Source organism: Babylonia areolata, chromosome 17, assembly GCF_041734735.1.
Source record: "Babylonia areolata isolate BAREFJ2019XMU chromosome 17, ASM4173473v1, whole genome shotgun sequence".
Lineage (NCBI taxonomy): Eukaryota > Metazoa > Mollusca > Gastropoda > Neogastropoda > Buccinidae > Babylonia > Babylonia areolata.
In genome coordinates, this window is record NC_134892.1 from 1,260,210 (window position 1) to 1,287,771 (window position 27,562).

The 27,562-nt window shown below is 45.3% G+C and overlaps 1 protein-coding gene across 2 annotated transcripts in view; it reads right to left on the reverse strand.

Moving 5' to 3' along the window:
* The window catches only part of LOC143291570 (uncharacterized), a 61,330-nt gene that overhangs the window by 6,651 nt on the left and 27,117 nt on the right, over positions 1 to 27,562 (reverse strand). Inside the window, exon 9 of one of the 2 annotated variants that reach the window (XM_076601492.1) lies at positions 18,372 to 18,831. The exons of the other annotated variant lie outside the window; for it this stretch is intronic. Within the exon in view, the coding sequence (XP_076457607.1) occupies positions 18,664 to 18,831 (168 nt within the window). The 3' untranslated portion in view covers positions 18,372 to 18,663. Of the gene's footprint in view, positions 1 to 18,371; positions 18,832 to 27,562 lie in introns of those variants that run through there. 2 annotated transcript variants of the gene reach the window in all.

Consider the following 27,562-nt stretch of genomic DNA (forward strand, 5'->3'; position numbering starts at 1 on the left):
GGGAGGGGAGAGAGAGGGAGGGGAGAGAGAGAGAGAGAGGGAGAGAGAAAGAGAGAGAGAGGTCAATTTTTCAGGTGGGGTGGTAAGGGAGGTAACTACCATGCCTGATGACGCTGGAAGCTACTGGCCGGCTGACTGACATGTCACACACACAAGTCACAGGAGAGTTAAGAGTTCAAAGCTAAAACCCATGTTCTGTGATTTTCATACCCCCCAGCCCCCACCCCCCACTCTCTGCATTGTGTAATCCTGTGTTGATGACAAAACATTTTCCCTTTCACAAGGAGATGTCACTGTGACTGGGCAAATCCATACGGGCTTCACAACATCTGTGAGGCAGATTCCTAACCAGCAGCACTACGTAACATGCTTAGGCCTTCACACGCTCTCTCTCTCACTCTCTCTCTCTCACACACACACACAAACCAAGAGCAAACAAGACAGTGATAAGGATCAATACACATGAACAAGAAGTAGAACACACAAAACTGACCAAAACAAAATAATGAAAAAATCATGCATCACACAAAATGATTTTTTTTTCAAGCTCCTACACAACACATGCACATGCTGATACACAATGTTAAAAATCTGAATAAATAAAGCGGACCACAATGACCAGAATGAAATAAAATAAAAATTAATTACACTTGGGGGAAAAAAAGAAAGAAAGAAAGAAGAAAAAAAATATATACAGTAGAATCCAGAGTACAGATCAAATCACCGGTCAACCCTGTCCCCACTGTTTAGTACAGGTATGGATTCATCACCCACTCCCTCTCTCATCTACTTTTATTATACCTTTGTTACAAAATAACAATCACACACATCACATCCTTGGCCTTAGAGGCCCTAATGATTCAAACATCAACATCCTTTGCTCTGAAAGGGAAATTTCTGGTCCCAAATAACAATCACACACATGTTCTGTTCCAACACGACATTTCTCTGCTCTAAAAGGGAAATTTCTGGCCACTGATAAGAATTACATATTCACACTGTTGGCCTTGAAGGTATTAGTTCCAAACACTAAGATTCTTGATCTAAGTGTCAAATTTCTGGCTCCAAATAAGAATTAAGCATACCGCATGTCTTAAAGGCCCGTGTCCTAAACACTAAGAGTATTTGCTGTATGTGTAAAATTCTCTGGCCCCATAATGGAATCACTCACATCACAACCTTGGTCTTGAAGGTCTTCATTCTAAACACTAAGATTCTGAGCTGATTATAGTTCTGTTTAAATTTTCTGGCCCCGATGGTAAGTCAAAAAAACAAACACCAGAGACAGTGGAGATCCTGAGCCATATGAAAACCGAAGACGACTTCAATCAACCCCGAGTTGTGTCAGACCTTCACCAGCTGGAGTAGCTGTCTGAGGAGTCTTTTTTCACAAGACACTGAACCTCCAGAGAGGAAGGAGGAGGGTGGCCGAGTGGTTAATGCTCTGATCTGCCAGTACAGTGTTCAGGAGGGGCTGGGGTCGAATCCCGCTCTCCTCCTTTCTCCCAGGTGTGACTGGGAAATCAAACTGAGGGTCTGGTCATTAGGATGAGATGATAAACCAAGGTCCCCTGTGTAGCACGCACTTGGTGCACTGAAAAAGAACCCATGGCAACAAATAAGTTGTCCTCTGGCGAAATTCTATAAAGAAGTCCACTCTGATAGGTACACATACACATATCACTCTCTCTCTCTCTGTAATACATATATATATATATATATTATATATATATATATATATATATATATACACACACACAGACATATACAGCTGCCTAGCAGATGTGGTGTGGCATGTATGGATTGGTCTGAACACACGACGCCTCCTTCATAAACTGAAACTGAAAGTGAAACCTCAAGGTGTTGTGTGAAGACTGTACTTGGAGTCCTGTGGCAGCACAGATGCCGCTCTCTGCAAAATTCTGTGTCAAAATCCACGCCCGTACAAGCCAGGCGGTGTACAGGCAGAGAGAAAGGGAGGGAGAGGGGGTTACTGCAGAAAATCCGTTTCCCTGGAGGCAGCATCCCAAACTCCATGCTGTCACTTCACTTTGGGCAACTTTAAACACACACACACACACTCACACACACTCACACACACACACACACACAAACACACACACAACTTACAAAAGTCATGAATGCGATTTAATAAATGTCTACCATTCTGTCCAATCCCTATAGTTTTCAAAATCTCTTCAGGCCTGAAAACAAGTTACCAGTTTGCTGGTTACTGTACAAGAAGATCAATGATTTTTATGTGACGAAAAAGTTTCCAGATTTTTGTTTGACAGAAAGCGGTGATGAGAACATATGTTTCCTTTTCTTTGTGTTAACCCTCTCTCCATTCTTTCTTCCTGTCACAGACTGAAGAGCACATACCTTCAAATGAAAATCCAGGACCATCACACAAGGCCACACGCATTTTCTTTTTTCCTTCAGCACGACGGACACAATTCTTCTTCTTCCAATTATCACCATGATTATCAATACTTTCCGGTTTTAGAAAATGATTGTGAATGAAGCAGCAGAGGGATATGGAAAGCGCCTCCTCATTCTCTTCTTTACAACTTGTTGTGGAACACTGACAACCATTACAGTACACACGTTGTTATCATGATGGATGACGTGAGCGATGAGATGGAAGTGGGTGTGAGTGTGAGGAAGCCAAAGGAACAGAGGGTGGCGGTGCCTTGTTGGGGGAGGGTGAGTGAGAGATGAGTGGAGGTGGGGTGAGATATGATACCCTCCCCCCTCCCCTTCCAATCCCTCACACATAGATATATGTATATCTACCTTTGTCAACATCAGCTGGCACTCCTGCAAAGCAACAACACTGGGCTGTCAGGTTTTCACACTGGGCCCACACACATGTCATCAGTTGTTTCAGACTGGGCTGTCAGGTTTTCACACTGGGCCCACACACATGTCATCAGTTGTTTCAGACTGGGCTGTCAGGTTTTCACACTGGGCCCACACACATGTCATCAGTTGTTTCAGACTGGGCTGTCAGGTTTTCACACTGGGCCCACACACACGTCATCAGTTGTTTCAGACTGGGCTGTCAGGTTTTCACACTGGGCCCACACACACACGTCATCAGTTGTTTCAGACTGGGCTGTCAGGTTTTCACACTGGGCCCACACACATGTCATCAGTTGTTTCAGACTGGGCTGTCAGGTTTTCACACTGGGCCCACACACATGTCATCAGTTGTTTCAGACTGGGCTGTCAGGTTTTCACACTGGGCCCACACACACACGTCATCAGCTGTTTCAGACTGGGCTGTCAGGTTTTCACACTGGGCCCACACACACACGTCATCAGTTGTTTCAGACTGGGCTGTCAGGTTTTCACACTGGGCCCACACACATGTCATCAGTTGTTTCAGACTGGGCTGTCAGGTTTTCACACTGGGCCCACACACATGTCATCAGTTGTTTCAGACTGGGCTGTCAGGTTTTCACACTGGGCCCACACACACGTCATCATCAATGTAACTGTCTTGTTCCTGATCACACTGGGCCCACACACACACACGTCATCAGCTGTTTCAGACTGGGCTGTCAGGTTTTCACACTGGGCCCACACACACAAGTCATCATCAGTGTAACTGTCTTGTTCCTGATCTTAACTGCAGTGTCCTGAGGTGTACATTTCTGTGACTCCTCCTAACACCCACCCTTTCCTTTGTAGTGATGTGAGCGCTCGCAGCGCCACTTTGCTGAGGAGGCAGACCACATTATCAGTGATACCCTCCATTAAAATTATAATCATCTTCTTCTTCTTTGTGGGCTGCAACTCCCGTGTTCACTTGTATGTACACATATGGGCTTTTACGTGTATGGCTGTTTCTACCCCGCAATGTATGCAGCCATACTCCGTTTTCGGGGATGATAATAACTCTTGTGGTTCTTCTTCTTATCATCATCATCATCATTATCATTATGACTATTACTCAGGCATTTTTGTTCAAATCCTTAAGGCAGCTGTCCTCCTGCTTGTCAACAGATGTTGGTGCAATGCTCAGTACCTCACGCCCTTGTCCTGTTCTCTCTTTGATTAACTGACATGGACACTTATATAGAGCCTATCCTCCACCTAGCTCTACACACTTCACAGATACAAAGTCACTGATTGACATGGACACTTATATAGAGCCTATCCTCCACCAGAGACCTAGCTCTACACACCTTATAGATACAATGTCACTGACTGACATGGACACTTATATAGAGCCTGTCACTGATTGACATGTGTATTCATACAGCTCCTATCCTCTGTCAGAGACCAAGCTCTACACACTTTACAGATACAATGTCACTGATTGACATGTGCATTCATACAGCTCCTATCCTCTGTCAGAGACCAAGCTCTACACACTTTACAGATACAATGTCACTGATTGACATGTGCATTCATACAGCTCCTATCCTCTGTCAGAGACCAAGCTCTACACACTTTACAGATACAATGTCACTGATTGACATGTGCATTCATACAGCACCTATCCCAGTCAGAGACCTAGCTCTACACACTTTACAGATACAATGTCACTGGTTGACATGTGCATTCATACAGCACCTATCCCAGTCAGAGACCCAAGCTCTACACACTTTACATATACAAAGTCATTGATTGACATGTGTATTCATACAGCACCTATCCTCCGCCAGAAACCAAGCTGTATGTGCTATACAAACACAGTCACTGATTCGTTATGGATACTTATCCAGCACCTATCCTCGACCAGAGACCAAGCACTAAGCGCTTTACAAACACCGTGTCATTAGCACAACAGACTGCCCGCCTGGGCAGAGCTGACTGACAGCTGCCTTTAGTCGCTCATCATTTGTTTCTTGGGTTTTAGTAGGTACAAACATACGCATACACACAACAGATGCATGCATATGTGCTTACACACACACGCACACACACACACACACTCAGAGACAGACACACACAAACATGCACACACAAACACACTCACACACACACTCACACACACACCCACACACACAAACACATGCATGCATATGTGCGCGCGTGTGCACACTCACACACACACACACTCACACACTCAGAGACAGACACACACAAACACACTCACACACACACTCACACACGCACGCGCACACACACACTCAGAGACAGATAGACACACACAAACATACACACACACACTCACACACACACACTCACACACAGTATACTCTTGCCAAAGCCCCATCATTCCTATCATATCACATGCATGCATATGTGCACACACACACACACACACACACACACAGTATACTCTTGCCAAAGCCCCATCACTCCTATCATATCACATGCATGCATATGTGCACACACACACACACACACACACACACACACACACACACACAGTATACTCTTGCCAAAGCCCCATCATTCTTATCATATGACTGGTTTAAATTATTGTGGATTTATAAAAAAAATTACACCATTTTGGGGGAGTGGCAGATGAGGGTGAGGGTAAACATTTCATTATTCAAAATATCAGTCAACACTGCAGCAACTGATTTGAATCCTACTAAATCTGTTAAAGTTCTTTCACTTCACAACCCTACTTTTAAAATTTCATTTTCAGAATTGTCAACATTTTTTCCCCATTCTTCCGTCATGAATACGCTTCTTTCTGTTGACTCATTCATTCATTTGAAAGGCTTTCTTTAATCAAAACCTGTTGCGGTAATTTTACGGTCACACTTTATCTTTTGTCTTACTTTCACAGTCATGAGACTTCTTGGTGTGAAATTGGGGCCACTGCTTTCTGTTCAAGTGTTCCTGAATTACACATTCACTGGATCAGACAGACAGGGTCAGTGTGGGCAGCAGTTAGGGCATTCACTTTTACCTCTCTCCACTTTAATTACAGTGTGACAATAGAATGAATGAAGGTGTGTGTGCGTGTGTGTGTGTGTGCGCACGCGCTTGTGTATGTGTGTGTGTGTGCGTGTGTGTGTGCATGCGTGTGCGCTTGTGTGCGTGTGTGTGAATGTTTGTGTGTGTGTGTCTGTCTCTGAGTGTGTATGTGTGTGCGTGAGAGAGTGAGTGAGAGAGTGAGTGAGTGAGTGAGTGAGTGTGTGTATGTGAGAGAGAGAGAGAGAGAGAGAGAGAGAGAGAGAGAGAGAGAGAGAGTGCACATGTGTGTGTATGAGAGAATGTGTGTGTGTGTGTTTCTCTCCTTTATGTCTTTCTCCCTCTCTTCCGTTCTCTCCCTGTCTGTCTCTCTCCTTCATCATCGCTCTTTGTCTGTCTCTCTTCCGTTCTCTCCCTGTCTCTCTTTCTCCTTCGTCATCGCTCTTTGTCTGTCTCTCTTCTTCATCATCGCTCTTTGTCTGTCTCTCTCCTTCATCATCGCTCTTTGTCTCTCTTCCGTTCTCTCCCTGTCTCTCTTTCTCCTTCATCATCGCTCTTTGTCTGTCTCTCTTCTTCATCATCGCTCTTTGTCTCTCTCCTTCATCATCGCTCTTTGTCTGTCTCTCTTCCGTTCTCTCCCTGTCTGTCTTTCTCCTTCATCATCGCTCTTTGTCTGTCTCTCTTCCGTTCTGTCTGTCTTTCTCCTTCGTCATCGCTCTTTGTCTGTCTCTCTTCCGTTCTCTCCCTGTCTCTCTTTCTCCTTCGTCATCGCTCTTTGTCTGTCTCTCTTCCGTTCTCTCCCTGTCTCTCTCTCTCCTTCGTCATCGCTCTTTGTCTGTCTCTCTTCCGTTCTCTCCCTGTCTGTCTTTCTCCTTCGTCATCGCTCTTTGTCTGCCTCTCTTCCGTTCTCTGTCTCTCTTTCTCCTTCGTCATCGCTCTTTGTCTGTCTCTCTTCCGTTCTCTCCCTGTCTCTCTCTCTCCTTCATCATCGCTCTTTGTCTGTCTCTCTTCCGTTCTCTCCCTGTCTCTCTTTCTCCTTCGTCATCGCTCTTTGTCTGTCTCTCTTCCGTTCTCTCCCTGTCTCTCTTTCTCCTTCATCATCGCTCTTTGTCTGTCTCTCTTCCGTTCTCTCCCTGTCTCTCTCTCTCCTTCATCATCGCTCTTTGTCTGTCTCTCTTCCGTTCTCTGTCTCTCTTTCTCCTTCGTCATCGCTCTTTGTCTGTCTCTCTTCCGTTCTCTCCCTGTCTCTCTCTCTCCTTCATCATCGCTCTTTGTCTGTCTCTCTTCCGTTCTCTCCCTGTCTCTCTTTCTCCTTCGTCATCGCTCTTTGTCTGTCTCTCTTCCGTTCTCTCCCTGTCTCTCTCTCTCCTTCGTCATCGCTCTTTGTCTGTCTCTCTTCCGTTCTCTCCCTGTCTCTCTTTCTCCTTCGTCATCGCTCTTTGTCTGTCTCTCTTCCGTTCTCTCCCTGTCTCTCTCTCTCCTTCGTCATCGCTCTTTGTCTGTCTCTCTTCCGTTCTCTCCCTGTCTCTCTTTCTCCTTCGTCATCGCTCTTTGTCTGTCTCTCTTCCGTTCTCTCCCTGTCTCTCTCTCTCCTTCGTCATCGCTCTTTGTCTGTCTCTCTTCTTCCTCCTTTCTGTCTCTTTCTCTGTGTATACATATCTGTGTGTGTGTGTGTGTGTGTGTGTGCGTGCGTGCGTGCGTGCGTGCGTGCGTGTACCAATGTGCACTGTACATGTGTGCAGCATTATTTCATGTGCCTTTATGTCAATTTATGCAAAAGTGTTCTTGGTATGTTGTGTTTGCATGTTCTTATTATTTTCGTGCAGTTTTGACAACATTAAGTAAAGTAAAAGTTAAAAACGATTTTTTTTTTTAATTTCCGCTAACATTATACAAGGTAAAATAATGTTAAAGTTAAAAAAACAATTTTTCAAAATAATTCAACCTAACATCTTACTCTCAAACTATGCTTCAATTCTCTGGTAAGCATCACTCCAATCACGTCATCATCTACACCATACCAAACTAACTACTGAACCAGTAAACACTAGAAGCACACTAAAAATGCTCACTCACTCACCAGCACACACGCACACACCACACGAATGAAAATCAAATGTATGTATTCATGAAAGACAACTGTACATTTTGCATAGCAATCTGCTTAACAGGAATCTTGCGGTATAAACGTCAAAAAAACGTCGACAGCTTTCTCACTGTTGTAACTTCACAGTGAATGAAGATGAGAGAGAGGGGGGGGGGGAGAGGGGAGAGGGCGGGGCTTGGGGAGGAGGGGGTGACTGGAAGGGGGGTGACAGGGGGTGGGTGTGGGGGTCTGGGGAGGGGGGAGAGGGTGGGGGGGGAGGGGAGAGGGCGGGGTCTGGGGAGGGGGTGGGGGGGGAGGGGAGAGGGCGGGGCTTGGGGAGGAGGGGGTGACTGTAAGGGGGGTGACAGGGGGTGGGTGTGGGGGTCTGGGGGGGGGAGAGGGGAGAGGGCGGGGCTTGGGGAGGAGGGGGTGACTGGAAGGGGGGTGACAGGGGGTGGGTGTGGGGGTCGGGGGGGGGGGGGGGAGGGGAGAGGGCGGGGCTTGGGGAGGAGGGGGTGACTGGAAGGGGGGTGACAGGGGGTGGGTGTGGGGGTCTGGGGGGGGGAGAGGGGAGAGGGCGGGGCTTGGGGAGGAGGGGGTGACTGGAAGGGGGGGTGACAGGGGGTGGGGGTGGGGGTCTGGGGGGGGAGAGGGGAGAGGGTGGGGCTTGGGGAGGAGGGGGTGACTGGAAGGGGGGTGACAGGGGGTGGGTGTGGGGGTCGGGGGGGGGGGGGAGGGGAGAGGACGGGGCTTGGGGAGGAGGGGGTGACTGGAAGGGGGGTGACAGGGGGTGGGTGTGGGGGTCTGGGGGGGGGGAGAGGGGAGAGGGTGGGGCTTGGGGAGGAGGGGGTGACTGGAAGGGGGGTGACAGGGGGTGGGTGTGGGGGTCGGGGGGGGGGAGGGGAGAGGACGGGGCTTGGGGAGGAGGGGGTGACTGGAAGGGGGGTGACAGGGGGTGGGTGTCGGGGGTCTGGGGGGGGGAGAGGGCGGGGCTTGGGGAGGAGGGGGTGACTGGAAGGGGGGTGACAGGGGGTGGGTGTGGGGGTCTGGGGAGGGGGGGAGAGGGTTGGGGGAGAGGGGAGAGGGCGGGGCTTGGGAAGGAGGGGGTGACTGGAAGGGGGGTGACAGGGGGGGGGGAGAGGGTTGGGGGAGAGGGGAGAGGGCGGGGCTTAGGGAGGAGGGGGTGACTGGAAGGGGGGTGACAGGGGGGGGAGGGTGGGGGGAGTGTGGGGGGAGGGGGGGCTTGGGGAGGAGGGGGTGACTGGAAGGGCGGGTGACAGGGGGGGGGAGGGTGGGGGGAGGGGGGGGGCAGGGGAGAGGGCGGGGCTTAGGGAGGAGGGGGTGACTGGAAGGGGGGTGACAGGGGGGGAGGGTGGGGGGAGGGTGGGCTTGGGGAGGAGGGGGTGACTGGAAGGGCGGTGACAGGGGGTGGGAGTGTGGGGGGAGGGTGGGGGGACGGGAGGGGGCAGGGGAGAGGGCGGGGCTTGGGAAGGAGGGGGTGACTGGAAAGGGGGGGTGACAGGGGGTGGGTGTGGGGGTCGGGGGGGTGGGGGGGAGAGGGGGGGCAGGGGAGAGGGCGGGGCTTGGGGAGGAGGGGGTGACTGGAAGGGGGGTGACAGTGGGTGAGGGTGTGGATGGCTGGGGGTTGGGGGGGGGAAGGGAGGAGGAGAGGGGAGAGGGGGAGGTTGTCCAAGCAGAAGTCCTCATCATGTAAGCAATCAACATTCAATCTAGAGTAAAGGGGGTGGGGGTGGGGGTGGGGGGCAAGGAGGGGGGGGGTATCCAAATAGAAATCATCATCATCACATCGACAATCAACACCAATCTGAGGGAATGTTGGGGGGTATGGGGGTACAGAAAGGGGTTGTGTGTGGGTGGGCGGTGCGGGTGGGGTTTGGTCAAACAAAATTAAAATTCATCATCATCACGTCATGATTCAACATCAATTTGAGGTCAATCAGGGGATAAAGAGAAAGGGGCTCTCCCTCTCCCTCCCTCTCTCTCTGTTCTTATTATTCTTGTTGCTTATAGTCCAGCTGCCACACAGGGCCATATCAGGACTGTCAAACCATACAAATGCTCAACCGCGTCAACACAAAACTGTCACATCTATAAAAAAAAAACACAAAGACAAACCCACAAAACAGTTCATGACACAGTATCCCAACCATATAGCTTCTTATGGCAAATAAGACTAGGCCATGCTGAGGATGCAAGCCATTAATTCATCATCCCCAGATCACAAAAAATCATTAAAAAAAAGTAAAAAAAACAATACTTTGAAGCCAAACAAAAAATACATTTAAAAAAGGCTCTATAGACACATAACACTGCAGAATGGGCAGCTAGTGCCCATCCCAGTGTTTACATCTCACAACCTAATCTCAGAGCAAAACAGCACAGATCATAAACTGCAGAAAAGAGGAAAAAAAAGTATGAAGACTTGCTTGAAAAAAGAAAGGGGAAAGGACTGGGAAGGCAGAAAAAGGAGACAACAGTGAAGATAGAGAAAAGGCAGAAACAAAGAGAGTGACAGAAAAGAGGAAGAGAGAGAGAGAGAGAGAGAGAGAGAGAGTGTGTGTGTGTGTGAGTGTGTGTGTGTGTGTCTGTATGTGTGTGTGTCTCTGTGTGTGTCTGTGTCTGTGTGTTGATGTGTGTATGTGTCTGTGTGTTGATGTGTGTATGTGTGTCTGTATGTGTGTGTGTGTTGATGTGTGTATATGTGTGTGTGTGTGTGTGTGTGTGTGTGTGTGTGTGTGTGTGTGTGTGTGTGTGTGTGTGTGTGTGTGTGTGTGTGTGTGTGTATGTATGGGGAGGGGGTGTGGGTGGGCAGGTGTGGGTGGGAGGTGTTAGTGAAATAGAAATCCTCATCACCATCAACAATCATCGTCAATTTGAGGGAAAGTTTGGGAAAGGGTGGAGGTAGAGGAGGGGGCTGGGGGTGTGGGGGGGGGGAAGAAGGGGGACTGGGTGGGGGGAGCATGGGGGAGGGGGAGAATATCCAAATGAATATGATGAAAAAAAATCCTCATCACATCAACAATCAACATCAATCTGAAGCAATGTTAGGGGTAAGAGGGGGCTGGGGACAGTGGGGGTGGGGGCGTGGGATGGGGGGTTATAGAGGGTATAGGGAGAGGAGAAAGGGGGTAGGATATCCAGATTAAAAGAAACCATCTTCACCAGGGACAACCAGCATCAACTTAGAGCAAAGTTGGCAGTAAGGCGGGGTACAGGACGAGGTCGGGGTGAGGAGGAGAGTCAGGGCAGGGGGGTGGGGGGTGGTGGTTGTGGAGCATGTCCATCCAATCAACATCAACCGCAGTTCGACGGAACCTTGAATTTTCTCCCCCCCTCCCCCCCCCCCCCCCCCCCATTTGCGGACACCATAAACACAGACGAAGAAACAATTTACTGACAGAACAGTGCGCACCTCCGAGTGATCCATTCCTGTAAACATGGATGTGATCACATAATGTGAAAACAATCACCATGGAAATCGTTTGAGGAAAAAACAAAAACAACATGAGAAAACAAACAAATCAGCCGTTGATTGATCTATTTATTGCCTGTTCATAAATCAGCCTTTGACTGTAAAAAGCAGGCACTTTAAAGTGACAGCACCCATGATAACGTCATGACCCAATTCTAGCCAGTCAATGGGAATCTGTGTTTGACAAACGGCTTGTTTGGAAGGTGTCCACAGAGACAAAATGTACAGCAATGTGATGGGTTTCAGTCTCACTCAAAAGGAAGTGTTAAAGCGTGTGGACTGATCCATGTACACTGAAGCACATCTGCTTTAAAACAAATAAACAAACAAGAAAACCTCTATCTCTCTCTCTGTCTCTCACCATACACACACATAAGTTTTGCTCTTTTTTTATGTATCTGTGTGTGCACAAGTGTGTGTGTGTTTGTGTTTGTATGCATGTACACACACACACACACACACACACACATATATATATATATAAGGAATTGATGAAGCAAAACATTTCACCCATACAGTTAACATTAACCAAGATAATAAAGTATTCTGCATTCTGCATAGCAACATTTGTTATATAAATATATAAAAATCCTCTTGCCATCATAAAGTCATTTGATGAACTGCTCAACCAGGTTTGCATATATAAATATACCTGCGTAGCCTCCAGCAACTGGTTTAGGGACATGTAGTATAACAACAATCATTTCAACACACAACACACGAAAAGCAAGCAAAAAAGAAAAACCCAACCAATCCCCCCCCCCACACACACACCCCAGTCAGAACTGTGTGCACATGTACGTCTCTATTTCCTGTTTTTTCTAGGTCAACGAAAAGCTAAAATTTTGTTGTGGAAGTGTTAATCACTGTTCCCACAAAAGGGTTTTGACAAAGAAGACATAACCATGTGCATGCAAAAAATCCTAAAGTAGTCATCCTAAAAATGATAAAAAATCAAAACATAAAAAAAACTGAACAGGGCAATTCAATGGCAGCTTTGAATAACTGCTATCAGTCTATGATACTACTATAAACTGAAGAGGAAAATTCAATGGCAGCTTTGAATAACTGCTATCAGTCTATGATACTACTATAAACTGAAGAGGGCAATTCAATGGCAGCTTTGAATAACTGCTATCAGTCGATGATACTACTATAAACTGAACAGGACAATTCAATGGCAGCTTTGAATAACTGCTATCAGTCGATGATACTACTATAAACTGAACAGGACAATTCAATGGCAGCTTTGAATAACTGCTATCAGTCGATGATACTACTATAAACTGAACAGGGCAATTCAATGGCAGCTTTGAATAACTGCTATCAGTCGATGATACTACTATAAACTGAAGAGGACAATTCAATGGCAGCTTTGAATAACTGCTATCAGTCTATGATACTACTATAAACTGAAGAGGACAATTCAATGGCAGCTTTGAATAACTGCTATCAGTCGATGATACTACTATAAACTGAACAGGGCAATTCAATGGCAGCTTTGAATAACTGCTATCAGTCGATGATACTACTATAAACTGAACAGGGCAATTCAATGGCAGCTTTGAATAACTGCTATCAGTCGATGATACTACTATAAACTGAACAGGACAATTCAATGGCAGCTTTGAATAACTGCTATCAGTCGATGATACTACTATAAACTGAACAGGACAATTCAATGGCAGCTTTGAATAACTGCTATCAGTCGATGATACTACTATAAACTGAACAGGACAATTCAATGGCAGCTTTGAATAACTGCTATCAGTCGATGATACTACTATACTGGAAAGCTCCACAGCAACTTGACAATGGATACTGTGATTAGACGAGGCAAGGAAAGCAAGCAAGCAAAATGTCATCAGCTGACAAATCTTCCATGTGACTTCATCATGAACAACTTCACAACAAAACAATGATTTAACTCCATCAGATCTCAGAACTGTTGTTTTTTTTTCTGGTGCAACTATCAAAGTTAGAAAGTTAACTTTAAAAAAAAACAAACCCGTTAACTGCTCAAACAGGACACTGCAACATGCTGTGATATCAGGATCGCACTTGGCGTTTTTTCAATGACACAACAGCATCTCAAGCAGGCATTAAAATAATCTTTGTGTCAAGAGCCAAATCTGCACAGCTTTGTAAAACAAAATAATCACAAACAAGTATCTTTGGAGCTAAACAATCTGCCCTCCTCCATAAAGCAAACATAATCACAAACAACTATCCCAAGAGATAAATCTGCACCGCTTTATAAAGCAACATAATGACAAACAACTATCCCAAGAGATAAATCTGTACTGCTTTATAAAGCAACATGATCACAAACAACTATCCCAAGAAATGAACCTGCACCTCTTTATAAAGCAACATGATCACAAGCAACTATCCCAAGAAATAAATCCATAAGGCTTTATAAAGCAACATAATCACCAACTATCCCAAGAAATAAATGCACTACTTTATAAAGCAATATAATCACAACTATCCCAAGAGATAAATCTGTACCCCTTTATAAAGCAACATAATGACAAACAACTATCCCAAGAGATAAATCTGTACCCCTTTATAAAGCAACATCATGACAAACAACTATCCCAAGAGATAAATCTGTACCCCTTTATAAAGCAACATCATGACAAACAACTATCCCAAGAGATAAATCTGTACCCCTTTATAAAGCAACATCATGACAAACAACTATCCCAAGAGATAAATCTGTACCCCTTTATAAAGGGGATGGCAAGACTAGGAATGTAACGTTCAACATTTTGGGTCAGTTCCCAGCAAACAGTCACCTCAACATTTTGGGTCAGTTCCCAGCAAACAGTCACCTCAACATTCTGGGTCAGTTCCCAACAAACAGTCACCTCAACATTCTGGGTCAGTTCCCAACAAACAGTCACCCTACAAGGAGATGCTGACTCAAGGTCTGTTCACATCTTATTGTGGAGTTCCTTAGAAACTTCATGAAACTTCAACCATTCAATACCCTGCTTCTTTCTTCTCTCTCTCTCTCTTTCTCTCTCTCTATATATATACATATATAACAAAGTTGAAAACCAACACCTATTTTGTAAAACCAAAAAACCAAAAATCTGAATTTTCGCTGCCACCAGACAGCTTGGTCACAGACGACACGTGACTGGTGACGAAATGTTTTTTTTTACGCCATCTTTCTGACCTTGCATGACATCTTCCACTATGTAAATACATCATGTTCTCAATATTCTATGTATATCTTAATGCCACCACATTAGCACTTTTAGTGAAATGTAAACTGTGATACATTTTCCAAATCTATTACCCTGTCGTTGTTGTTGTTTGTTGTAGTTTTATTTCTTCTTCTGTTTTTTTTCTACATTTCTTTCTTTCTTTCTTTTTCTAAGCTCGACTTCCTGTGTGACCCAGTGCCTACTGAACTCCTCTCTACAGTACAACAGAAATAAAACGTGGGTTTCTTCTGCCTGTGGCTGGCCCCTTCTGAGGGCTGAGCATGCTGTGGACTCAAATGGCAAGACTGGCACCACACAATATAGTATTGTGTTGTATTGTGTTGTGTTGTGTTGTATTCGGGCTGCTCTCCCCAGGGAAAGCGTGTCACTACACTGAAAGCACCACCCTTTTTTTTTTCTCACCAGTTTCCCTGAACTCAACCCCCCACCCCACCCCAACCCCCGTTTCAGCGCACCTGATGGGTGAAACAAGGGTGTAGGGCATTTCACATCTCCCAGGTCAACAACTGTCCAGAAACAAGGGTGGAGAACTGTTCACATCTCCCAGGTCAACAACTGTCCAGAAACAAGGGTGTAGGACATTTCACATCTCCCAGGTCAACAACTGTCCAGAAACAAGGGTGGAGAACTGTTCACATCTCCCAGGTCAACAACTGTCCAGAAACAAGGGTGGAGAACTGTTCACATCTCCCAGGTCAACAACTGTCCAGAAACAAGGGTGGAGAACTGTTCACATCTCCCAGGTCAACAACTGTCCAGAAACAAGGGTGGAGAACTGTTCTCATCTCCCAGGTCAACAACTGTCCAGAAACAAGGGTGGAGAACTGTTCACATCTCCCAGGTCAACAACTGTCCAGAAACAAGGGTGGAGAACTGTTCACATCTCCCAGGTCAACAACTGTCCAGAAACAAGGGTGTAGGACATTTCACATCTCCCAGGTCAACAACTGTCCAGAAACAAGGGTGGAGGACATTTCACATCTCCCAGGTCAACAACTGTCCAGAAACAAGGGTGTAGGACATTTCACATCTCCCAGGTCAACAACTGTCCAGAAACAAGGGTGTTGAACTGTTCACATCTCCCGGGTCAACAACTGTCCAGAAACAAGGGTGTAGAACTGTTCACATCTCCCAGGTCAACAACTGTCCAGAAACAAGGGTGGAGAACTGTTCTCATCTCCCAGGTCAACAATTGTCCAGACCAGCTCCTGCCTGAACCCCCTTTTAAGCGTGTGCATGTGCACACAAAAAATCAAATACGCCCATTAATTAAAGCACCTGCAATCCATGTCAGCATTCTGTGGGTGATGGGAACAAGAACATACCCAGCATTCACAGCCCCGAAAACAGAGTAAAATGGAGTAAAACTGGTCGTACATGTAAAAGACCACCTATATTCATAATAATAATAATAATAATGGTATTTATATAGCGCTGGATCTTGTGCAGAGACAAATCAAAGTGCTTTCACACCAGTCATTCGCAGGCATGCATAACTCTAAAACTGTAGAAACTAAAGACAAGGAAGGGCAGGCAAGGGAGGCTATTTTGGGAAGAGGTGGGTTTTAAGGCCAGACTTGAAAGAGCTGAGTGTGGAGACTTGACGAAGCGAAAAAGGAAGTTCATTCCAATCGCAAGGTCCAGAAACAGAGAAAGAACGGCGGCCAACAGTCGAGTGTTTGAATCTGGGTACGCGTAAACAGAGTGGATCCGATTCACAACTATATATATAAATGTCAGGCACCTCACTGTGACACCTGCAGTCCTGGCCACTTCACAGACCATGTCATTTCTCCTTGGGATGGAAGGCGCTGGCAGATCAGCCAACACCTCTCCTGCACCACGCCAAATGTGGTCTATCTATTGACCTGCAGACTTCACCGGGAGGCACAATATGTGGGATGCTCCTACGATCTTAAGAAGAGACGGGCAAACCACAAAAGCGACTGCAAACTGAGGAAAGGCACCAAGTGTTCAGTCGCTGCCCATGTTTCTTCCACCCCTCACCCTGCTGACGACAGCCTCAGCTTTTTACAGGTGACAGCCTTGGAGCAGGTCAACAAAGTGGAGGAGTTGAAAAGAAGAGAACTGTTCAGGATGTATAACCTTGGGACGGTTTTTGTTCGACTGAACTTGAGAAGTAACATCCATGGGTTTTCATTGTGAACCCTAATTCGTGGAGTTACCAGTCTGGTTTGTCGTGGTGGTGGTTACACACAATCACTGAGATACAGAGAGAGAGAGAGAGTGAGAGAGAGAGAGGGAGTGAAAAAGAGTGATGTGTACATAGACAACTGAAGGAATATTTAGAACATGATATCTTTACTTAGTAGAATACATCATGTAAGGTCAGAAAGATGACATAGCATTATGTCACCTGTTATAAGTGTAGTCTGCTGCCGTGTGGCAGCAAAAATTCAGATTTTTATTTTTTTTGTTTAGCAAAATAGGTGTTGGTTTTCAACTTTGTTTTATTTATTTTAGATTTTATATATATATATATATATATATATATATATATATATATGTATATATATGTATATATATATATATATATGTCAATGTGGGCATAGTAGCCAAAATCGGAGATGAAGGAAAAGAAGAAGTTTAATAACCCTGTACACAGAGCAACCCCTTCATCAACACCACTTCTACCAATTTTCACATCTTAAAAACAACAACAAAGTGTGTAATCAACATCTTTTCAACCACTGCGGTCTTGACATCTCCATGGCTTGGCTGAGTTTTGTTCTGCAGCAATGATCCTGAAGTGGTTTGAAATATAAAGACATTTTATTCTCTTTTGATCATTCTGAGGTGGTTTAAAAAAACCATTTCAGAGTCAAATTCAAAGGCGACATCAACAATTGACACAATGCCGAGATTTCTCAAAATCTCAGTGAATGGAGTAATTTGAAACATGATCAACCACAGAACCAAAATCAAATGTCTGAGCTAAGAACAGTGTTTAACACTAACCCTGTATTTTGAAGCCAGAGCAAGGGTGGGAAGCAATAAAAACAATTATCACTGCATGTTCAGCAATTTGTAATTCCTCTTCTTAAAGTGGAAAAAAAAGTTAGAGAACTCAGTCGGGGAAGTTCCCCAGCAAGTCAACAAGAGTCATGTCCCTTCTCTCCTTGCAAAACATGCTTCAAGGATGGCAAAACTTGTGCGATCAATCACCAATCAATCACTGAGCCGTACACATCAACTATTGTCTGTGGAGTCCAAGCTCTGCTCTGGCACAAACAGACTTTCATGGAGACAAACGCTCTATATCCATCGAGCAACCATGCATCTGGGGAATTCATACCATGTACGAAAGAGGGGAAACCCACACATGCACATACGGTATTGTTCTTCACATGCTTGACAAGAGAAACTCCCCCACACCCTCCCCCCGTTCTTTGTGCAGGGACCTGTTCCACAGTTTGATGTTCAAACCTGTTCCACAGTCTGATGTTCAAACCTGTTCCACAGTCTGATGTTCAAACCTGTTCCACAGTCTGATGTTCAAACCTGTTCCACAGTCTGATGTTCAAACCTGTTCCACAGTCTGATGTTCAAACAGATCTGTTCCCAGTGCCTCCCGTCCCTCACCCACCCTCCACAATCAGACAAGCTAGGAAACCAGGAAATGCAGCAAAAAGTAAAAAAACAAAACAAAAAAAACAAAAAACAAAAAAACAAACAAACACACACACATAAAATAGCAACAACATAACTTGCTGACAGTAGTAATAAGCATCAGAGTGCCTCTAAAAAATCTAAAAAATGAAAAAAAGTAATAAAAAGAAAAACACCAATTCAGCGGTGAACGGGGCTGCTCTCATGCGTCTTTAGAGAAGGCATCCTTTTCTTTCAAACTTCCAGGAAAGTTGTTAACATCAGTGCACAGTGCTGCTGCCTGGCGTGTTTTAGTCAAGGCGGATCCCTCCCACCTCCGCTGCCAGTGTGTTTTAGTAAAGGCGGATGGAGGCATATTCGGTGGGGGTGGCGGCACGAGGAGGAACGGATTCGGTGGAATCACTGGGTGGGGCGGAACCCCCGCGCACAATTTCTAACTCTGCGTAGTGCAGCCCTTCGTTTGCTCTAGCTCCCGTCTCCCTCTCTCTGTCCTCCCACGTCTGAAAAACACAGAGGCCAAGATTTGTTATCACGCTTTTTTCTTCTTCCTGTCTTCATGGATTGGTTTCTTTTTCTTTTCTTTTCTTTTGTTTTCGTTAGATCCACTGGCCTAACTGTATTCCTATGGCTCTGAGGACAAAGTATACTTTGTAGTGAAAAATGATTGAGACAGTTTGTGAGACAATTTGGGAATCATGTTTGAATCTCCAAACAATCCTTACAGAATTTGCGGTTACAATTTACATAATATGAAATCAGATTTTTTTTTTCTTCATAAGTATGACTATTCAAACTCCGCCATACAGCCTGGCAGTATGAGTTTAGTGTTCATATTCACAAGACAAAATTGGGCTACATTTTTGCATATCCTGCTCTTTTTTTCTCTTTTTTTTTTCTTTTCTTTTAAAATAAATGTTTTGAATTTTCTAAGTGTGTGCTTTAACACAGATTTCCATCCTCATTTTGCTAAATGCCTTGAATGACAGAGGTGTGTTGTTTATGGGATGTATCGTCAAGAGCTCTACCACAAGTCACAGCTTTTACTTTAAGTAATCAAAGTGAGATAGCTGGATTATTACAACTAATCCACTCTGGGCCAGATGATTTCTGTCAATCAATCCTTGGCAGTGAGTTTCACACTATTCGCGTCCCTTCTTAATTTCAGCTGTGATGAAAACACACCAGTGATAAAAACATCAGCTCCAAAACTTTCCTCCCTCACTGCAGCACAATGCTGACTAAGTTCAAATGATTTGACTGAAAGAGAAAGTTCCTTCAAATCAGCCCTGAAAACTCACCAATTTCCAACTTTTACTTCAACACAACTGTAAAGGTTCAGGATTTGGGGGGGATTTCTTTTTTCAGTGATTTTCTTTCATCCTTGTAAGCAGCTCTTGAGCAACGTGTGAATGATCACAATGTGCTACGCTTTTATCTCTCTTTTTTTTTTTCGTTTCTTTTCTTGTCATTCTTTTTTTTTTTTTTCAAGCAGTTCATGAATAACATTATCATTATTATTCATTCAGACAACAATCTTCACCACTGTCTCACAAACATGCCTCTTCAAGCCAGTTGCCTATTTTCAGCCAGCGGTCTAACTCTATGCAGCCATGCCTCCAGAGCTATTTACAGGGTCTGGTTCAGTGAAAGAAATCTTGCCTCTGTATTTTTCTTTCCGTGACATGAGTCGTGCCCATGTTACAAACACATTTACCACAGCACAAACACGTGCTGACAGACACAAACTATGCAAACACACGCAAAACTTCCAATGCACGTACACATACATCGGCTTGGTCTTGGATGTTACCCAAGAGCATGCAGACTTGAACGTCCCTGAAACTCTTGTAAGACAAGCACACCCAGTCAAGCACTCATGTTTCTACATGCCCAAGCATTTGCACACTCTTCTGCACACTGTGCACTCATGTTATTACATGCCCAAGCATTTGCACACTCTTCTGCACACTGTGCACTCATGTTTCTGCATGCCCAAGCATTTGCACACTCTTCTGCACACTATGCACTCATGTTTCTGCATGCCCAAGTATTTGCACACTCTTCTGCACACTGTGCACTCATGTTTCTCCATGCCCAAGCATTTGCATAATCTTCTGCACACTGTGCACTCATGTTTCTGCATGCCCAAGCAATTGCACAATCTTCTGCACACTGTGCACTCATGTTTCTGCATGCCCAAGCATTTGCACAATCTTCTGCACACTATGCACTCATGTTATTACATGCCCAAGCATTTGCACACTCTTCTGCACACTGTGCACAAGCATGCTGGCTGCTCACGAACTCACTCAAGAACACACTCCCACTCTCGCTCAACTCTCAGTGTGCTCGTTTTCTGCTCACGAATGCTTCTGCATACACACACCTGTGTTCACGTGGCGCAGATTACACGACACACGTCACCAGCAAGGTGAGAACTGACTGCAAAGTGTCCTTGACCTTACACAAAGCATCACTGTCGCTTTTCTGGTCAGGAACCAACATGAACTGTGTCTTGAACTTGCTCAAAACATCATTAACTATTGCATTCCTAGTCAGAAAGCCACATGTAATGTGTCCTGAATTTGCCCAAAACATCAACCATCAGATTTCCGGTTACAAAGCGAAAAGCAAAGTGTCTTGAACTTGCTCAAAACATCATAACTATCGCACTTCTGGTCAGAAAGCAGTATGCAAAGTGTCTTAACTAGCTCAGAACAGAATTAACTATCGCACTTCTGTTGTGGAGGTGTGGAGGAGAGGAACAGGGAGGAGGGAAAAGAGAGAGAGAAAGATGATAAAAGAGTATCAAGACGAGAGACGGACAGTGGAAGTATTTCAACATACACACACACACACACACACACACACACACACAGTGAGGGAGAACTGAAGACAGCTAAAAAGACAACAACAAAAAAGCAGACACTGTGTGTGTGTGTGTGTGTGTGCGCGCGCGCATGCGTGCGTGCGTGTGCAAGAGAGAGAGAGACAGACAGACAGACCAAGAGATAGGGATGAAGGGATGAAACAAACAGAACTGAGAAAGACAAAGAACCCTAATCATTTTCATGCCTGACTAAGCTGGACAAACAACCTGAAGACATCAGGCAGTGGCATTATCTTCATTTGTCTACAGCGCACAGCAGCAGTATTCACCTCACACACCGCTTGGACCCTCTCCCCTCTGCACTGCCATGCCTCACTTTTCTCTGTTGTATTGGATTGGATTGGATTGTATTGTGTTGTGTTGCTTTGTACTGCATTGTATTGTATTGTATTGTGTTGCTTTGTATTGTGTTGTATTGTGTTGTGTTGTATTGTATTGCATTGCTTTGTGTTGTACTGCATTGTATTGTACTGTATTGTGTCATACTGTACTGTACCGTATTGTATTGTGCTGTACTGTATTGTATCATATCGTACTGTACTATATTGTACTATACTGTATTGCATTGTACTGTACTGTACTCAAATGCAAGGTACTGAATTGTATTGTTTTGTACTGTACTGAATTGTGCTGTTTTGTATTATATCATACTGAACTGTACTGTATATATAGTACTGTATCGTACTGTACTGTCTTGTACTGTATTGTATCATATTCACTGTGCTGCATTGTACTGCACTGCACTGTATTGTATTGCACTGCATTTTATAGTACTGCATTACCCTTTGTCGCAACAGAGTTCTCTGTGTGAAGTCTGGCCTGCTCTACACAGGGAAAGTGTGTCATGAAGTCTGGCCTGTTCTACACAGGGAGAGTGTCATGAAGTCTGGCCTGCTCTACACAGGGAGAGTGTCATGAAGTCTGGCCTGCTCTACACAGGGAAAGTGTGTCATGAAGTCTGGCCTGCTCTACACAGGGAAAGTGTGTCATGAAGTCTGGCCTGCTCTACACAGGGAGAGTGTGTCATGAAGTCTGGCTACTGTTCTACACAGGGAGAGTGTGTCATGAAGTCTGGCTACTGTTCTACACAGGGAGAGTGTCATGAAGTCTGGCCTGTTCTACACAGGGAGAGTGTCATGAAGTCTGGCCTGCTCTACATGAAGTCTGGCCTGTTCTACACAGGGAGAGTGTCATGAAGTCTGGCCTGCTCTACACACTACACAGGGAGAGTGTGTCATGAAGTCTGGCTACTGTTCTACACAGGGAGAGTGTGTCATGAAGTCTGGCTACTGTTCTACACAGGGAGAGTGTCATGAAGTCTGGCCTGCTCTACACAGGGAGAGTGTGTCATGAAGTCTGGCCTGTTTTACACACTACACAGGGAGAGCGTCATAAAGTCTGGCCTGCTCTACACACTACACAGGGAGAGTGTGTCATGAAGTCTGGCCTGCTCTACACAGGGAGAGTGTCATGAAGTCTGGCCTGTTCTACACAGGGAGAGTGTGTCATGAAGTCTGGCCTGTTCTACACACTACACAGGGAGAGTGTGTCATGAAGTCTGGCCTGTTCTACACACTACACAGGGAGAGTGTGTCATGAAGTCTGGCCTGTTTTACACACTACACAGGGAGAGTGTGTCATGAAGTCTGGCCTGTTTTACACACTACACAGGGAGAGCGTGTCATGAAGTCTGGCCTGTTCTACACAGGGAGAGTGTGTCATGAAGTCTGGCCTGTTCAACACAGGGAGAGTGTGTCATGAAGTCTGGCCTGTTCTACACAGGGAGAGTGTGTCATAAAGTCTGGCCTGTTCTACACACTACACAGGGAGAGTGTGTCATGAAGTCTGGCCTGTTCTACACAGGGAGAGTGTGTCATGAAGTCTGGCCTGTTCTACACAGGGAGAGTGTGTCATGAAGTCTGGCCTGTTCAACACAGGGAGAGTGTGTCATGAAGTCTGGCCTGTTTTACACACTACACAGGGAGAGTGTGTCATGAAGTCTGGCCTGTTCTACACAGGGAGAGTGTGTCATGAAGTCTGGCCTGTTCTACACACTACACAGGGAGAGTGTGTCATGAAGTCTGGCCTGTTCTACACAGGGACAGTGTGTCATGAAGTCTGGCCTGTTCAACACAGGGAGAGTGTGTCATGATGTCTGGCCTGTTTTACACACTACACAGGGAGAGTGTGTCATGAAGTCTGGCCTGTTTTACACACTACACAGGGAGAGTGTGTCATGAAGTCTGGCCTGTTTTACACACTACACAGGGAGAGTGTGTCATGAAGTCTGGCCTGTTCTACACAGGGAGAGTGTGTCATGAAGTCTGGCCTGTTTTACACACTACACAGGGAGAGTGTGTCATGAAGTCTGGCCTGTTTTACACACTACACAGGGAGAGTGTGTCATGAAGTCTGGCCTGTTTTACACACTACACAGGGAGACCGTGTCATGAAGTCTGGCCTGTTCTACACAGGGAGAGTGTGTCATAAAGTCTGGCCTGTTTTACACACTACACAGGGAGAGTGTGTCATAAAGTCTGGCCTGTTCTACACAGGGAGAGTGTGTCATGAAGTCTGGCCTGTTTTACACACTACACAGGGAGAGTGTGTCATGAAGTCTGGCCTGTTCAACACAGGGAGAGTGTGTCATGAAGTCTGGCCTGTTCTACACAGGGACAGTGTGTCACTGAAGTGCAGCACCACACTTTTTACCATTTCCCCCCCTGCCTGCAGATGTGTTTGTTTTCCCATCAAACTTCATTTTTCTACTGAATTCTGCCAGGGACAGCCTTTGAGCGGCCGCCGGTTCTTTAAAGTTCACTAAGTAAGCTTTATAGAACATGTCACCCTTCAGAAGTAGGTCCAACCATGCAGACTTTACAGTCATGCATAACAGATGTCAGATCATGGATGACAGATCACAAACTCAAACTAAATGATAATAAGACAGAGGCACTTCTCATTCACTCAAAGCGCTCATTTTCTGACTTGCCTAAGCCTTCGTCTATCCTGGTAGGGACCTCTGACATATCTTTCTCACGCAATTTAGGTTACATGCTTTCAGATGGCATGACACTGGACATATACATCAACCACATTTGTACGTCAGCATACACAGCACTCCAACAAATCAAATCCATTCGGCAATATCTAACCACAGAAACCACAAAGACATTACTGCGTTCTTTTGTTCTATCTAGACTGGATTATAGAAATGCTCTTCTTGCTGGCTGCCCCAAACACTGTGTTGACAAACTTCAGAAAGTTCAAAACTCTGCAGCACGACTCGCTCTCAAAGCTAAGAAAGATATCCAGAAACAGAAAGAGGGGGACAGACATGCACAAATGCATAAGCATATAAGCATATATATATATATATATATATATATATATATATATATATATATATATATATATATATATATATATATCTACATATATGTTAAAGGTGGAAAGAGACAAGGCAGGACAAGACAAAAAGAGAGAGAAAAAGACAATACAAGAAAGGACAAAATTTCACAGGCATCCAGCCCATAGAAAACACACACACACACACACACACACACACACACACAGAGACACACAGAGAGAGAGAGAGAGAGAGAGAGAGAGAGAGAGAGAGAGAGAACAATGCGAAGCGACTATGAAAGAAACCAGAAGTAAAGACAGGAACGAGCCATGCGAGCATTCAGATTTCCAAATGACTCAGATTTCCCTTTGTTGCCCTCTGCTGACAGAAAGCACACACACACACACACACACACACACAGAGAGAGAGAGAGAGAGAGAGAGAGAGAGAGAGAGAGAAACAGAAAAAAGACTGTTGCACATCCATGTATATGTAAAAGGAAGGGGGGCAGGGGAGTGAGAGACAGAGAGATGGAGGGTGAGGAGAAGGTGGAGGGGGGAGGGGGGAGGGGGGTGAGAGACAATCTGAGGGTCCTGAGTTTGAATCTCGGTAAAGGCGCCTAGTGGGCAAAGGGTGGAGATTTTTCCAATCTCCCAGGTCAACATATGTGCAGACCTGCTTGTGCCTGAACCCCTTTCGTGTGTATACACAAGCAGAAGACCAAATACACATGTTAAAGATCCTGTATTCCATGTCAGCATTCAGTGGATATGGAAACAAACACATACCCAGCATGCACATCCCCAAAAACAGAGTATGGCTGCCAACATGGCTAGGTAAAAACGGTCATACACATAAAAGTCCACTCGTCTACGTGCAAGTGAACTTGAGTTGCAGCCCATGAACAAAGAAAAGAAGATCCAGTTTCGTTAAATATTCATAATGTTACCAAAAAGCAAAAACCAACTTCACCCTTTCTCCTCTTGATAAAATACAATATCTACAACTTCATGGCAGGGTTCATCTGAATGTCAAATAAACTGTAAGAGTAAGAGCATGCACTCAAGAAATTCGCTTTGATTTCTGTTGCAACTGCTGTAGCAAACAGCCAAAACAGGGCTGGCAAAGTTGGCATGAGGGACGAAGAGAGGGGGCTTTCTGTCTGTACCTGAACCTGCTGCTTTGTCCGAACATCACCACAATCTGCATAAGTTGCCACTTTCACTGCCAAGTTTTGGTGTGAAAAACACGCCCCAGCGCCAATTAGACTGGATGCACTCAGTCACACGGTTCGGTTCTTGTCAAAACAACACCGTGGATGTGTTCACTTCAAACTCAGTCAGTCACAAGGTTTGGTTCTTGTCAAAAAAACACAGTGCATGTGTTCACTTCAAACTCAGTCAGTCACAAGGTTTGGTTCTTGTCAAAACAACACATTGCATGTGTTCACTTCAATCTCAGTCAGTCACACGGTTCAGTTCTTGTCCAAACAACACAGTGCATGTGTTCACTTCAAACTCAGTCAGTCACAAGGTTTGGTTCTTGTCAAAACAACACAGTGCATGTGTTCACTTCAATCTCAGTCAGTCACACAGTTCGGTTCTTGTCAAAACAACACCGTGGATGTGTTCACTTCAAACTCAGTCAGTCACACAGTTCGGTTCTTGTCAAAACAACACCGTGGATGTGTTCACTTCAATCTCAGTCAGTCACACGGTTCAGTTCTTGTCCAAACAACACAGTGCATGTGTTCACTTCAATCTCAGTCAGTCACAAGGTTTGGTTCTTGTCAAAACAACACAGTGCATGTGTTCACTTCAAACTCAGTCAGTCACACAGTTCGGTTCTTGTCAAAACAACACCGTGGATGTGTTCACTTCAAACTCAGTCAGTCACAAGGTTTGGTTCTTGTCAAAACAACACAGTGCATGTGTTCACTTCAAACTCAGTCAGTCACACAGTTCGGTTCTTGTCAAAACAACACAGTGCATGTGTTCACTTCAAACTCAGTCAGTCACACAGTTCGGTTCTTGTCAAAACAACACAGTGCATGTGTTCACTTCAATCTCAGTCAGTCACACAGTTCGGTTCTTGTCAAAACAACACAGTGCATGTGTTCACTTCAAACTCAGTATGCGGGCAAAGGTTAGTTATTGTTCTACTGCATGGGAAACTGGCTGCCGCTGTTAAGCTTTGTTACAATGTGGAAAAACAGTCCTTTTAACCGGATGTCTCCATGTGACTAAAGTCATCTATGGCAGTGAACTGTCTGGTCGACTAAAGTCACCTATGGCAGTGAACTGTCTGGCTGACTAAAGTCACCTATGGCAGTGAACTGTCTGGCTGACTAAAGTCACCTATGGCAGTGAACTGTCTGGTCGACTAAAGTCACCTATGGCAGTGAACTGTCTGGCTGACTAAAGTCACCTATGGCAGTGAACTGTCTGGCTGACTAAAGTCACCTATGGCAGTGAACTGTCTGGTCGACTAAAGTCACCTATGGCAGTGAACTGTCTGGTCGACTAAAGTCACCTATGGCAGTGAACTGTCTGGCTGACTAAAGTCACCTATGGCAGTGAACTGTCTGGCTGACTAAAGTCACCTATGGCAGTGAACTGTCTGGCTGACTAAAGTCACCTATGGCAGTGAACTGTCTGGTTGACTGAAGTCACCTGTGGCAGTGAACTGTGTGGTTGACTGAAGTCACCTATGGCAGTGAACTGTGTGGTTGACTGAAGTCACCTATGGCAGTGAACTGTGTGGTTGACTGAAGTCACCTATGGCAGTGAACTGTCTGCCTGACTAAAGTCACCTATGGCAGTCAACTGTCTGGCTGACTAAAGTCACCTATGGCAGTGAACTGTCTGGTCGACTAAAGTCACCTATGGCAGTGAACTGTCTGGCTGACTAAAGTCACCTATGGCAGTGAACTGTCTCATCGACTAAAGTCACCTATGGCAGTGAACTGTCTGGCTGACTAAAGTCACCTATG